Genomic DNA, 12,918 nt, shown 5'->3' on the forward strand with positions numbered 1-12,918 from the left:
TAATTCAAGGTCTTCCAGGATAATTCCCACCCACACGGGATGGCTTCCTGCTTTGTTAATGGTGGGCTTCAGTGCCACTGGGACTGACAGTCCCGGTGCTGGGGAGCATCTGCCTCAGGAAATCTCTGACCATGCCAACAGCTTTCTCTCTACAGAGCCCAAATGTGCTTCCCTGCCCTGCCATCCTCCTAGTCTCCAGAGCAGGGGGCCTCAAACTTCTTAAACAGGGGCCAGTTCACTGTCCCTCAGACCCATTGGAGGGCCAGACTATAGTTTCAAAAAAAGACTAGAAACAAATTCATATGCACACTGTACGTATCTTATTTTAGAGTTAAAAAAAATGAAAATGGGGCAAAAACACCCGGCGGGCCACATGTGGTCTGCGGGCCTTAGTTTGAGGGCCCCTGCTCTAGAGCAACACAGAACAAGGAAGCTCTCTCTCTTCTCATCCGAGACAGCAGCCCTACCCTGCTAAGTTCTCTAAGTTAACACTTTCCCCATCATTTCCTGATGAGCAACCAGCCTAAAAAGGGGCCCTGTTGGTGCAGTGGGTTATGTGTTGGGCTGCTAGCTCTGAGGTCAGTGGTTCAAACCCACCGACTCCCAAGGGAGAAAGGTGAGGCCGTCTGTTGCCATGAAGACTTACGGTCTAAAAAGGATGTTTGGAAACTGATTGTGGTAGCAAATGTGAAATTCTGTGATGTGATCGATGTATTAGTCCCAATTAATAAAATAAATAAATAAAAATCAAATGTCAGTATAGCACAGTAAAACAAAAAACAAAACCGAAACAGAAAAACAGTTCCCGTCTTGGACACTCTTTTATGAAGCTGTTCCACTCTGCCCTATAGTTTCGCCACGGGTCAGGATCAACTTGAAGGCCCTGAGTTTGGGTTGGTTTTTACCAGCCTCTAGGAAAATGCAGGGGGATCCTAGTTATACCGAGTTCTTGGTGGTGCAAAGAGTTAATGTGCTTGACTACTCACACAAAGGTTGGTGGCTCAAGCCCCACCCAGGGGTGCCTCAGGAAGAAAGGCCTAGGGATTACTTCTGAAAAACCAGTCAATGAAACCCCGAGGAGCACAGTTCTACCTTGGCACACACAGAGTTGCCATGAGTCAGCGTCAACTTGATGGCAGTTGGTTACTGGTTGCCTGTACACAGATCTCTGTCTTAACCATCTCCTCCAGCAATGAGCTCTTGGTGTGGGATCTTCCCCCAGCAGGACGGTGGGCACATGGTGACCCGATAGTAAACACTTATTGACTGATCGTTTGATCAGTGTGTGCCTTGGGGATACTGAGTTCCCTCTCAGCGTCACGGAGAAGCTTTCTTACCTCCAAACCTGCCTTTCCAAGTGCTTCGTTGTGACTTCGGGGCCGTTATGTCGTTAGGTGCTGTCAAGGTGGTTCTGACTTGTAGGACAATAGAACAGAACAGAACACCACTCGGTCCTGTGCCAGCCTCACAATGGTGCTTGTTTGAGCCCACCGTGGTCCTGCTGTGTCACTGAATCCTGCCCAGGGCCTTCTTCTTCCTTGTTGATCCTCCACTTTACCAAGCGTGATGTCCTTCTCCGGGAACTGGTCTCTCCTGACAACTAGTCCAAAGGATATGAGACAAAGTCTCACCATCTTTAAGGAGGATCCTGCTATCCTTCTTCCAAGACATACCTGCTTGCTCTTTTGGTAGTCCATGGTACTTTCAATGTTTTTCACCAACACCATAGCTCAAATGCATCACTTTTTCTTCAGTACTCCTTATTCAATGTCCAACTTTCACCTGCATATGAGGTGATTGAAAATACCACGACTTAGGTCAGGTGCACCTTAGTTTTCAAAGTAACATCTTTGCATTTCAACACTTTAAAGAGGTCTTGTACATCAGACTTACCCACTGCAATGGGTAGTTTGATCTCTTGACTGCTGTTTCCATGAGCATTTATTATGGATCCAAGCAAGATGAAATAACTTACAACTTCAATCTTTCTCTTCGTTTCACAATGTTGGCCCAGATGAGAGGATTTGGGTCTTCCATACATTGAGGTGTAATCCACACTGAAGGCTGCACTCCTTGATCTTCATCAGCAAGTGTTTCAAGGCCTCCTCACCTTCAGCAAGCAAGGTTGTGTCATCTGCATATTGCAGGTTGTTAATAAGCCTTCCTCCAAGTCTGATGTTGCATTCTTCTTCATAGAATCCAACTTCTTTGGTTATTTGATCAGCATACAGATTGAATAACTATGGCGAGAGGATGCAGCCCTAATGCCCACCTTTCCTGATTCTAAGCCTGTTTGCACAACTGCCCTTTGGTCCATGTGCAGGTTCCGCGTGAGCACAACTAAGTTTTCTACAGTGCCCATTCTTCTCAAGATTATCCATAGTTTGTTGTGATCTACACCGTCAACAACCTTCGCATAGTCAATTAAACACAAGTAAACATCCTTCTGGTATCCTCTGCTTTGAGCCAAGATCCACCTGACATCAGCAATGCTACCCCTTGTTCCATGTCTTCTGAATTTGGCCTGCACCTTTGGTAGCTCTCTGCCAAGGTGCTGCTGCAAACCTTGTTGGATGATCTTCAATGACATTTTACTTGCATGTGATATTAATGATACTGTACTTTAATTTGTGCATTCTGTTGGGTTACTTTTCTTTGGAATGGGTACAAATAGGGATCTCTTGTTAGTTGGCCTAGTAGTTGTCTTCTGAATTTCTTGGCATAGCTGAGTGAGCGCTTCCCGGGCTTCATCAGCTTGCTGAAACATTTTGGTTCGTATTCCATCAATTCCTGGAGCCTTGTGTTTGGACTTCTTCCTGCAGTTCTAATGGTTCTTGCTCGTATGCTAGCTCTTGAAAATGATTGATGCCGACTAGTTCTTTTTAGTACAGTGACTCTGTAAAAATCCAACCCTCTAGTTGTTATATTGAAAAATTCTATGGTAAAAATATTGAATGATGCAGGAAGCATAAAAAGAAGACTCTGGGGCTGGGACCCTGAAAACCCATATCTCTGCTGTACCAGCTACTCCTGTTAGATTCAGCCAAGTGGCGGCACCAGAGAGAGATGGCCAGGCTGGACTTATCTCGCTGGTATGGAGTCGATTTTGACTCATAATGACCCTCAAGGACAGAGTAGAACTGACCCTGTGGGTTTCTGAGACTTTAAACCTTTATAGGCCCAGACAGCCTCATCTTTCTCCTGCAGGGTACCTGGCGGGTTCAAACCGCTAACCTTGTGATTAACAACTTGTTGAGAGCCCTGTCATAATACCAGAGCATCTTAAAACTCTCAGTCATTCAGTCCAATCTGACTCAGCAACCCCAGAGGATAGAGTGGAACTACCCTGCGGGTTTCCAAAGCTGTAAACCTGTACTGCAGTAACACTACCATTGAGTCAGTTCTGACTCATGGCAACCTTAGAGGATAGGCTAGAATTACCCATGTGGGTTTCTGAGACTGCAACTCTTTACAGAAGGAGTGAGCCTCATCTATCTCCTGCAGTGTCTGGTGGTTTCAAATTGCTGAGCTTCTGATACCCAACCCAATGCTTAGCCTACTATGCCACCAGGGAGGAGGGAGATAGCCACCCATCATTGTTAGCTGAAGTTCAAACCAGAGTACACACAAGCTTGAGCTGAAACTCTTCAGCTGTGCCTGCGTTGATGCCCACACGGGCCTCAGCTGGTCCCTGGGAGGGACCATGCACGCCTGTATTGGCTGGACAAGCACCATCTATGACTAGGATGACACTTTGGATTAGGGGACAATTCAATGCTCTCGGGCCCAGTGCCTTTGATGTTGGCAATGCTACATGCTCTCTTTCTCCCTATGCTTCCTGAGAAACGAGTGGCATCATTAGGCATGATAAGCTCCCAGTCCAGACTCACTGAATCAGAGTGTCAGGAAGGAAAAAGCCCTGTTCTAACAGCCAGGAAGGAGTCGTCCTGATGGTGTGATGGGTGAAGAGCCGGCCTGCTAACCCCAAGGTCATCAGTTCTAACCGATCAGAAGCACAGGGGGAGAAAGATGAGGCTTCCTGGTTCTGACCAGATGTACAACTTCAGAAACCCACGGGGACAGTTCTACTCTGCCCTATAGGGTCACTAAGAGTTAGAATGACTTACTCACTGCTTAGTTAGATGGCAGTGAGTAGGCAGCCAGGAGACAAAGTTCTTAGTCCTGTATCTGTCACCAACTAGCAGCAGCATCTGGGAGGAAGTTTTCGTCTCCTAGCTAAAAAGAAGGGATATGGATTATAGTTCTTCCTGCTTACCTCCTCTTCCCCTCCTCTCCTCCTTCCGGACTCAATGCTTACTGACTTTTCACCAAAGAGCTGGTTTGCTGAATAAGGTAAACAAATAGATCTCCCTGGCCCGGTGCCTCCCCCTGACTCTGCCCATGCCTTCCAACCCTAATTGACTAAGTCCGCTTCTTGGATGGGTTCAGGAGAGGTTCACTCGGAGGAACTGGGGATCAGAGACAGGAGAGCCTGCGAGGGAAGAAAGTCTAGGTCTTGCCTCGTGTCTCCTTGGATTTCTGCTGATGCAGCTTATCAGATCCCAGAGACCTGGCAAACCTCTGAAGTTCCAAAAGCTCCAAGGAGGAGCCAAGTCAGGCCTCCAGTTTGGCTTCAGACACCCAAACTTAATCTGGGCTGTGGGAGCTAACTGCTTTCATATGAAAGAGCAAATTCAGAACATAAGCACGGACGTTCCCTCGAACGTCAGAGCTTGGTGTGCACATCCTCCCGCTCTGTGCCTCTGTCTCTTCCCCCCTCGCCCCCTCTTGGCTCGCTCTTAGGCCCATCTTCCCTCATGGAGCAGTGGCTCTGGCCCGGGTGTTCATGGAGAGCTGCCTTAAGCTTTCTCTGTCTGGCCCCCTTCTAGTTCTCTCTCATCAAGTGCAACCACAGGGTGAAGGGACAGTGGCCAAGACCGAGGATGACGGCTCTAGGTGGGAGGACATTTTCAGGCCCTTATTTAGTAAGCTGACCTTGGGACCCTGAATTAGCAGAGTGGTCATGCCCGCCCCTGCTCACAGAAACAAAACGCAGTTCATAAGTTGCAGTTCTATGACTCGAAAGCCACTATTATATCCTTTAAAACCCAGGGAAATAAAGATGCAAAGACGGGAGGCTGCTCCATCTACTCAGTTTGTAGATTGTGAAAAGGATCTCCGGATGGACGCCTTGACCTCGGTGTGGACCCTTTTCGCCCACACTGGCAGCATCCCCGGTCAGAGCACCACTCAGGAAAGGGCTTGCTCGTTAGTCAGCGCAGCCCTTCTCCCAAGTTCTGGGCCAATGCAGGAGGCCCTCCCCTTGGCAGTGGGCAGCGAGGGAGGCCGAGGAGACCCAGTGGTTGGCCTTGGCTTGAGCATTCCCTGGTTGACCTTTGCTTATTAGCCACACTTCAGCTGGGTAGAAAATGGTGGGGTGGCTTCGTTGGTGGCCACACCAAACCAGTTACTTTAACCAACATAATTTGATATTAAAAATTATTAAGTCAGTACTGAAGAACTCAGAAGGCAAAATACACCGTGGAGGTTGCCACCCCAGGAAGCAGCTGTGGGGCAGTTTGACTCTGCCTTATCATGTCCTTGGAAACCCTCGTGGCAGAGTGGTTATGTGTTAGGCTGCTCACCACAAAGTCAGAAATTCAAAACCTCCAGCTGCCCTCCAGGAGAAAGATGAGGCTTTCTCCTCCCGTAAAGAGTGATGATGTGGAAACCCACAGGGGCAGTGCTACCCTGTCTTAATAGGGTCCCTATGAGTCAGAGTCAACCCAGCGAGTTTCCTGGGTGCCGTACTTGACTCATCTGTTAAATGGGATTGAAATAGGCTTTTCTTTATTGGGCATCTGACCCGACCTAGAATGACCTAGGATCTACCACAAAGGAATTAGACAGCCAAGACTTCCTTCCTAGGCCGCTCAGAGTGGGCTCCAACCTCCAACCTTCAGTTTAGCAGTCAGTCAATGACTGGCCCCACCCCAAACCAAACAAAGTTTGTTGTGATGATGTCAATTCCAACTCACAGTGACCGGAACGGAGAGAGCAGAACCGCTGCATTGGGCTTCCAGGCTGCAGTACAAGGCGGTGAGTTTGAACCGGTGATCTTTGCGTTAGCAGCCGAGTCTGATACCACGCAGGGGCTCTCAGATGTATTTAAGAACTATAAAACAAAACAAAAGGAAGGTAACACAGTGGCCTGCCATTGCGGACATGTGCTACCTGCCAGTCCATGCGGCTCCACCCGCCCACGGTCTGTGGCACGTGTCACTCCAGTTTTGTTCTGTCTTCTCTGCTTTAGATTGTGGCCAAGCGATACCGCAACTACAATATCCCAACTGAGATGACGGGCCTGTGGCGGTACCTCAAGAATGCCTACGCCCGGGATGAGTTCACCAACACCTGTGCAGCTGACCACGAGATTGAGATGGCCTACGCGGACGTTGCCAAGCGCCTCAGCCGGTCCTGAGCTCAGCCGTCTTGACCCCTCACTGCTCTGAAGAACTCTCCGAAGGACTCCAGCTACACGGCTTCCTCTTCCACGCTTCCTCGGGGGATGTTTGTTATTATTGTTGTTGTTGTTGTTGCTTTAATCACAGCCACTTCTTGCTAACTCACGGGAACTCCAGCTTGCTAGCTTAGGATAGGTCAGCTTTGCCTCACCACCCAAGAACTGGTCAGCTGTCAACCCATCAGCCTGCTGGCCCCATCTGGGTTCCTTGTGTGTTGGGAAAAAAATCCCAGTTTCCAAATGCTTGTCCCTGGCACCTTCTGCAATATCAATGTATTTTGAGTTGCATTAGCAGAATGTAACACGGACCTCCTCTCCCATCCCCTTCTTTGTCACTCACTCCAATGGCCAGTTTCGTACTTCTTAGAAAGACGTTGCTGCCGTGCTAGGGGAGACAGAGGGAGGGAATGGAAGGGGAACAGCTGGCTGTGGATTTGGGCATCTGGCACACACACCTTCAGCCACCACGTTCCTGACACTCCTGCCATGGGACACCGATAGCAAGACGGGGAGAATCACTCCCGACACTCTGTTCTCCGTTTGCACGGTGCAGTGCTGCTGCGCATGCCGGTGCCCATGCTGTCCAGACATGGCCGAGGAAGGTCATGGACATGCAGTCTCATCCAGGGATGACCAGCCAGGGGAAGGCTGTGCGAGCCTGTCGATGCCAAAAGACCCACAGGGTCTAGCAGCCATGGGAGTGGCCCGCAGAAGTGGTAGAGGTTTCACTGGAGACAAGCTGCGTGGGTTTGCCTATGCTTACCAATGAGTGTGGTTCGTTCCTGTGAGTGGGAGGGGGATGGTTGAGTGGAAATAAAAGGTTCTTGATGAGGCCTGGTTCTCTGGACATCCTCTGGACAGGGCTTCCCTCTTCTGAGCAATCTTTCCCTGACGGTTTCAAGTAACTACCAACCCCCCAAGAATTGGCCAAAATTCTCTTTTCCAATCTCTCCAACTATCTTCAGGATGTGGATCTATTAGCTGCGGGTGCTCTCAACTAGTAGCTCCCAACTGATTCGGCCTCAGCCTCTGGTGGCCAAGAGACAGGTTTCCTGGGTGGCATGATCATGGAGTACCTTAAGAAGAGAGTCCTTGGGCCTTTCTGATGGGGAAGCCATGTGATGTGAACGCAGAAAACAACGCATATTCATCAAGGTTATTGTTCCGATCTTCAGATGAAACAGTAATATTTCTGAGCAAAGATTTCACTCCTCAGTCATTCTCCCGGAGGTTCACCGCCTTAGAAACCCTACCTGGTCTAAGCATGAAGGGCTGGGGAAAATGAACGCATCGGCACCCCGCCTCTCAGTGAACGCCCCATGAAGAAATCTATCCGCCACGGGCCCTGGCCTTCAACAATGCTTCCTTGTGTGCTGCTTGTTGTTCGAGGGCGGGGCCCCGCGGTGTGGCAAAGCCCCTGGACCTGCCTCATTTCTCAGCGAGGGCAGGACTGCACGGGTCCTTTCCATAGAAACATCAACACCTTCTAGCCCCAGCAATCCCTGGGCCCACCTGCCTCCAGGGAGCTCTGAAGGACAAGGGTGACCCATTGATGCGGTCTGAGGGGCGGGAGTGGGAGGGCCCCTTCAGCCAACCATGGAAGGAGGAACTTCACAGGGAAGCGAATTATAAGCCTCAGAGAGCTTTGAAGAGGCAGAAAGAGGCGATTCATTTCCGACCTCTGAAGGAACCTTTCCATGGAAATCTTGTCCCTGGGGATGTTTAGAAGGGGCCACTGACAAGGAGACAGTCATTTGAACTGCAGGGGGAAAGCCTGCGACGGGTCTCTGGGGAATGAAGGTTTGGAAGACCCCAAAGTCCTTTTAATTAGTGTGAAATCCTGTTGCACTCACAAATCCTTTCCTCCCCTCTCAGCACGGCAGGTGCCCCAAGACCCACAGCTCCTCTGGCCCACAAACACTCTGTGAAGCACAACCTGGAGAGGAAGGGGTGGGGGTCTGGGAAATGGAAGGGAGTGCCAGGTGGCTGGCACAGCGCCATCCTGAGGGGGAGTTTGCAGGATCCTCTTACCTGCTGTTCAGAATTCAGCAGCTGGCTGTTCTTTCGAAACCAAGGAGCCCAAGCAAGTCCTTCTTCCCAGCTGTTCCTTCTGTGACTGCTGCACGAATAACGACAGGAAGGAACTGGATAGCCGGCACTCAATCGATAGTACAACCGTATTGTAAAGAAGGCGACAGTCGTGTGGAAAATGATAGCAAAGTCTGAGTGGAGACTTCAGAAAGTTGGTGGGAAAACTGCATTAGCCTTAAATTCCATATGTTTGAAGCCCCTTTGTATGAAAGGAAGGCACTTGTGGATACTCAAATCATAAACACCTTTTTAAAAATTTACTTAGTCGATTATTGAGACTGCTGCCATAAAACCAGAAGATCTTCACACCATGTTCATCGAATATTTTTTTAAAACAGTTATATAAATATTACCTTCTGATTTATTTTTTTTCCCAAATGAGATTGTTTCTTAAGGGTCTCAAGGTTCCCAAGCCTTGTCAGGGGGTTGGTGATGATCATGTTTTAAGCATGGCAAACCATCTCCCCAGAACTGTGACAAGGGCCTTTGGTGTCCCAAGAACCAACCTAGAACAGATGGAAGCGTTGGCTAGCCCCTGGCATTTGATTCCTCGGAGCGGTTCAGTGGCACAGAGTCAGAGACTCACTTGTGTTGAGTGTTCTTCTATTCTGTATTTACTTTTGCCCATCGGCTTTCACGCTACTGTGCTTTATTGGGGTAGCTTAGTGGGAGGCAGAGGGAGAGACGTAGGATTCAAGCTCAGAATGATCGGGTTGAATTTACCCATCTGCTGCACATCCTTTCAGTTAACTTGAAAAGATGTTGGGTGAGGCTTGGGTGGGTGGAAAAGATGAACTGAATTAATAAAATCTTGATCGAAGGATGGCACCATTCCTCCAATCAGAAGCCTCCTTCTCCTGTTAAAGGAAGCCTAACCATTCAGAATCATAAACACAAGCCTGGCTATCTTAAACCAGGGGTGATAGCTACCAAAGAAACAGGCTGAGAAGTGAAATAGCAATCAATGAGCTTCTTGGACTGGGCAACCCGAAACGAGTTTCATCTGCCTGGGAAATGGCCCTGCTTTCAGGGTTACCTGGTCCTGCTGCTGGGGCCAGTGAAGAATCTTGATCTTTTAGGACAAAGAGGCTGTGCCAACAGTGAGATTTCCTGAACCGTGTTTCCTGCCACTTGTCCCGTTGACTGACTGATGTTCCTCAGAGCCCCTGTACACACTGTCCATTCTATAGACAGACAAGACGAAGGATCTTAGCATCATCACAAAATGAACCGTGTGTGGACTTGACCTTGAAGATCAGACCCCTCCAGAAATCAGTGAGGCTGGAGCAAATGGAAATAAGAAGGCAAAGACAGGAAGGCCGAGATCTGAGTTGCCCATCTTGAGCCAACCAGCACCTGTGGCTTTCAAGTCAGCTCTGGTTCATGGTGACCCTGTGTGTCATAGAACCATGCTCCATGCGGGCGTCCGTGAATGATTTTTTAAAGTAGGTCTTGCCTTCCAAGGAGCCTCGGTTGGACTCATCGCCAAGCCTTCAGTTATCAGTCAATCATGTCAACCTTTTGCACCATTTACAGACTCCTCTCTTAAAAAGGTAGAGTCTGAAATGAAATTAACCTAGTGGCTGCATATGTTCTCCCCCAATACTGCCGTGACACACCCCTTTCCTCACTGGCTAGACAGCATCTCAGCAGTAGAATGAACCCAGAGGCTGATGTCTCCCTCGTGGTCTCTTCAAGCTCTGGCATAACACACCCTTTTGAAAAGACAGTGTGAGGAGGTTCTTTTGTGTCCCAAGAACTAACCCTGAAGGAATTGAGCATTCATTTGTGATGAAAAGTAAGCTCAATGATTCCCAAGGGATGACTTCCTTATTTCGGGTCCGGCCTTGAAATGGATCTTCGGACATCATCATCGGAGAAAGAAGAGTGCACTGTTTGAATGACTCCTGATCGGTTGCAGGAGAACATTCTTGATCACATCATTGCCTTCGGCCCTTTTCGTACACATGGCCCATGGTCATGTGTGTCCCTTGCATCCAAATCAAACAGTGAGCCCCCTTCTCATGAAGGCATATTCCCCTCCCTCGGCCATTGTTCTTCCAGTTTTAGGATTCTTTCACTTCATAATTAAATAGGATCCAAAATGCATATAACTTTAATGTTTGTTAAGGAACTAGAACCCATGCCTCTTTGATCTCACACCCCACCCCACACCAACTCAATTAAATATTGCCTCTTTATTGAGTTTGGGCCAATTTGTGTTTCTATAAAGTCTATCTGATTTTGGCAAAACATAGTGTTAAGGATCCAATTATCTAAGGTATTTTATGTCTAGCTGGAGATCTGACAGTATTGACTATGCATCTATTTATGAACTATCTTGCTAATGTTTTGAGTTTGTCTGATTTCCCTAACCACCTGCTTGTAAGTTGGAGAGCTGACTAATTTAGCAAAATAACAAGCATTTTATTTTAAAGACACTCCAAATGATGGTTCTCTTGAGACCTTTAACTGTGGTGAGAAGATAACTAAGACGTGCTTTTAAGCCTTAATAAATGTACAATGCCTTCTAATGAAGATAAAGATGTGTGTTTTCCTCATGAATCTGAAGCAGTTATAACTGTTTCACAGTCTTGATTGGTATTGACTGATTCAAATAAAGCTGGTTTATTTTCAAAGATTACAAAAGTGATCCTCAGACCTCTTAATTTAGAAACACTGGAATTAGCAAGCCCTGAACGGGTCCTGACTTGGGGTGTCCAGCCCTGAAAAACATCCCAGACTCTGTGAGGGGCACCAGACTACTCCATGAGGAAGCACCTCAGGTTGCCATGGATTGAATGAGTGGGCGGGGGGTGTTCTTCAGCCTGGTCAACTCCTGGGAGCATGGGGGACTTCATCTCTGTGTCTCAGTCTCCAGCACAATCTACAGGGTGCCAAAAGGGCAGAGGGAATATGGCATTTAGGAAGATTGTTCTGTTCTAGAGAAGATACCAAATCTCAGATTTTGACAAAAACTGACCTTGAAAGTTATAGTATCTCATTATATTTCAAGGTTTTGTGAGCTGTCTCTCTTAGTATCTCATAGTATAAGGGTCTCCAGAGTCCCCAGTAAGTTTTTCCCTGTTGGGAAAACATGGGGAATTAGAATGGAGAGGTAGGAAGCTCAAAATGGAGACCAAGGAGATCAGAATTCTAATTCTGAGCTCCTCATTAAATTACCATGTGACCTTGGGCAAAGATGAAGGGTACTAATTGGCAATTGAGGGTTATTTCAAGTGGAATAAAATTCTAACCAAATAGAACTTTCCACCTATTGGGAAATCTTACTCTGCTTTAATGGAATGAAGCTGAACATTAGAAAATGCATGGATATTAGGTGTGTGTGTGTGTGTGTGTGTGTGTGTGTGTTTGTGTGTTTTAAACTAGCTTTCAGGATATTTTCTATAATCAATTCCCATTCATGTCAGTTTCTTATATTTTCTAAATCTACATCAATTAAGTCTTCATCTAGATACAATGAAAATGACCCCGAGGACTTACCTGCAATTGGGTTGCTGTGCTCACAGATGTACAAAGGATATTCAATTCAAATTTTGGAAAGGGTCTGAATAATATACACACACATGCAATTGAGTTTTAGTTTAATCCTCCTTCAGAAAGAATCTCAATGCCTAAAACCTTTATCGCCAGACTTACATGTGAGTGTCTAGACCGTACTAGCTGATTAATTTATGGGTCGACTTGGCTAGATTATACTAACCATCCATTCAAATACATATCCGCCTGAGTGTTGCTGTGAGGCTATTTCATAGTCGTGGTTAACGTGGATGACCAGTTGATTTTAAGTCAAGGAGAGTTTCCTGGGTAATTGTATGGACTTTATCCATCACTCGGAAGACCGAAAGAACAAAATCAAGGTTTCATAGAGGAAGAAGAAATCCCATCGTCGCATTTGCTCTGGCCTAAGGGTTTTCAACCTGCCCATGAGCTCTGCAGATTTTGCACTTATCAGCCCCCACTATTTCATAGGCCATTTCCTTAGCTTGTGGAAGTATAGTCTCCTCCAAATGTCTGCCGGTGTCTTCACATGGCTCTCTCCTTTGTATCTATCTCTCAATCTCCCTCTGCATCTCTCTCACAGGGTCACCTGTGTGGGGGTCTGGAAATAATCCCATCATATTTCTGAGGTGTGTGTAGTTACAGTTGCTTCCTTGATGTTAGTGACTCCTTACCACCCTTTCTACTTAAAACAAGCTCCTTCATGGGATGGGGCATAGGCTAAATGATTCCTGTGCCGTACTTCACCTTATCTCACCCATAGCAAATAATAGATTCCAACA

The 12,918-nt window shown here is 47.4% G+C and overlaps 1 protein-coding gene across 2 annotated transcripts in view; it reads left to right on the forward strand.

Annotated features, from left to right (window-relative positions):
• CLIC5 (chloride intracellular channel 5) overlaps positions 1–8,010 on the forward strand; it is a 193,455-nt gene extending 185,445 nt beyond the window's left edge. For both annotated transcript variants that reach the window (XM_075554086.1, XM_075554087.1), the window contains exon 6: positions 6,314–8,010. In XM_075554086.1, coding sequence (XP_075410201.1) covers positions 6,314–6,481 — 168 coding nt within the window. In that variant the 3' untranslated portion in view covers positions 6,482–8,010. The remainder of the gene's footprint in view (positions 1–6,313) is intronic.
• The last annotated feature ends 4,908 nt before the right edge of the window (positions 8,011–12,918 follow it).

Source organism: Tenrec ecaudatus, chromosome 7 (assembly GCF_050624435.1).
Source record: "Tenrec ecaudatus isolate mTenEca1 chromosome 7, mTenEca1.hap1, whole genome shotgun sequence".
NCBI lineage: Eukaryota > Metazoa > Chordata > Mammalia > Afrosoricida > Tenrecidae > Tenrec > Tenrec ecaudatus.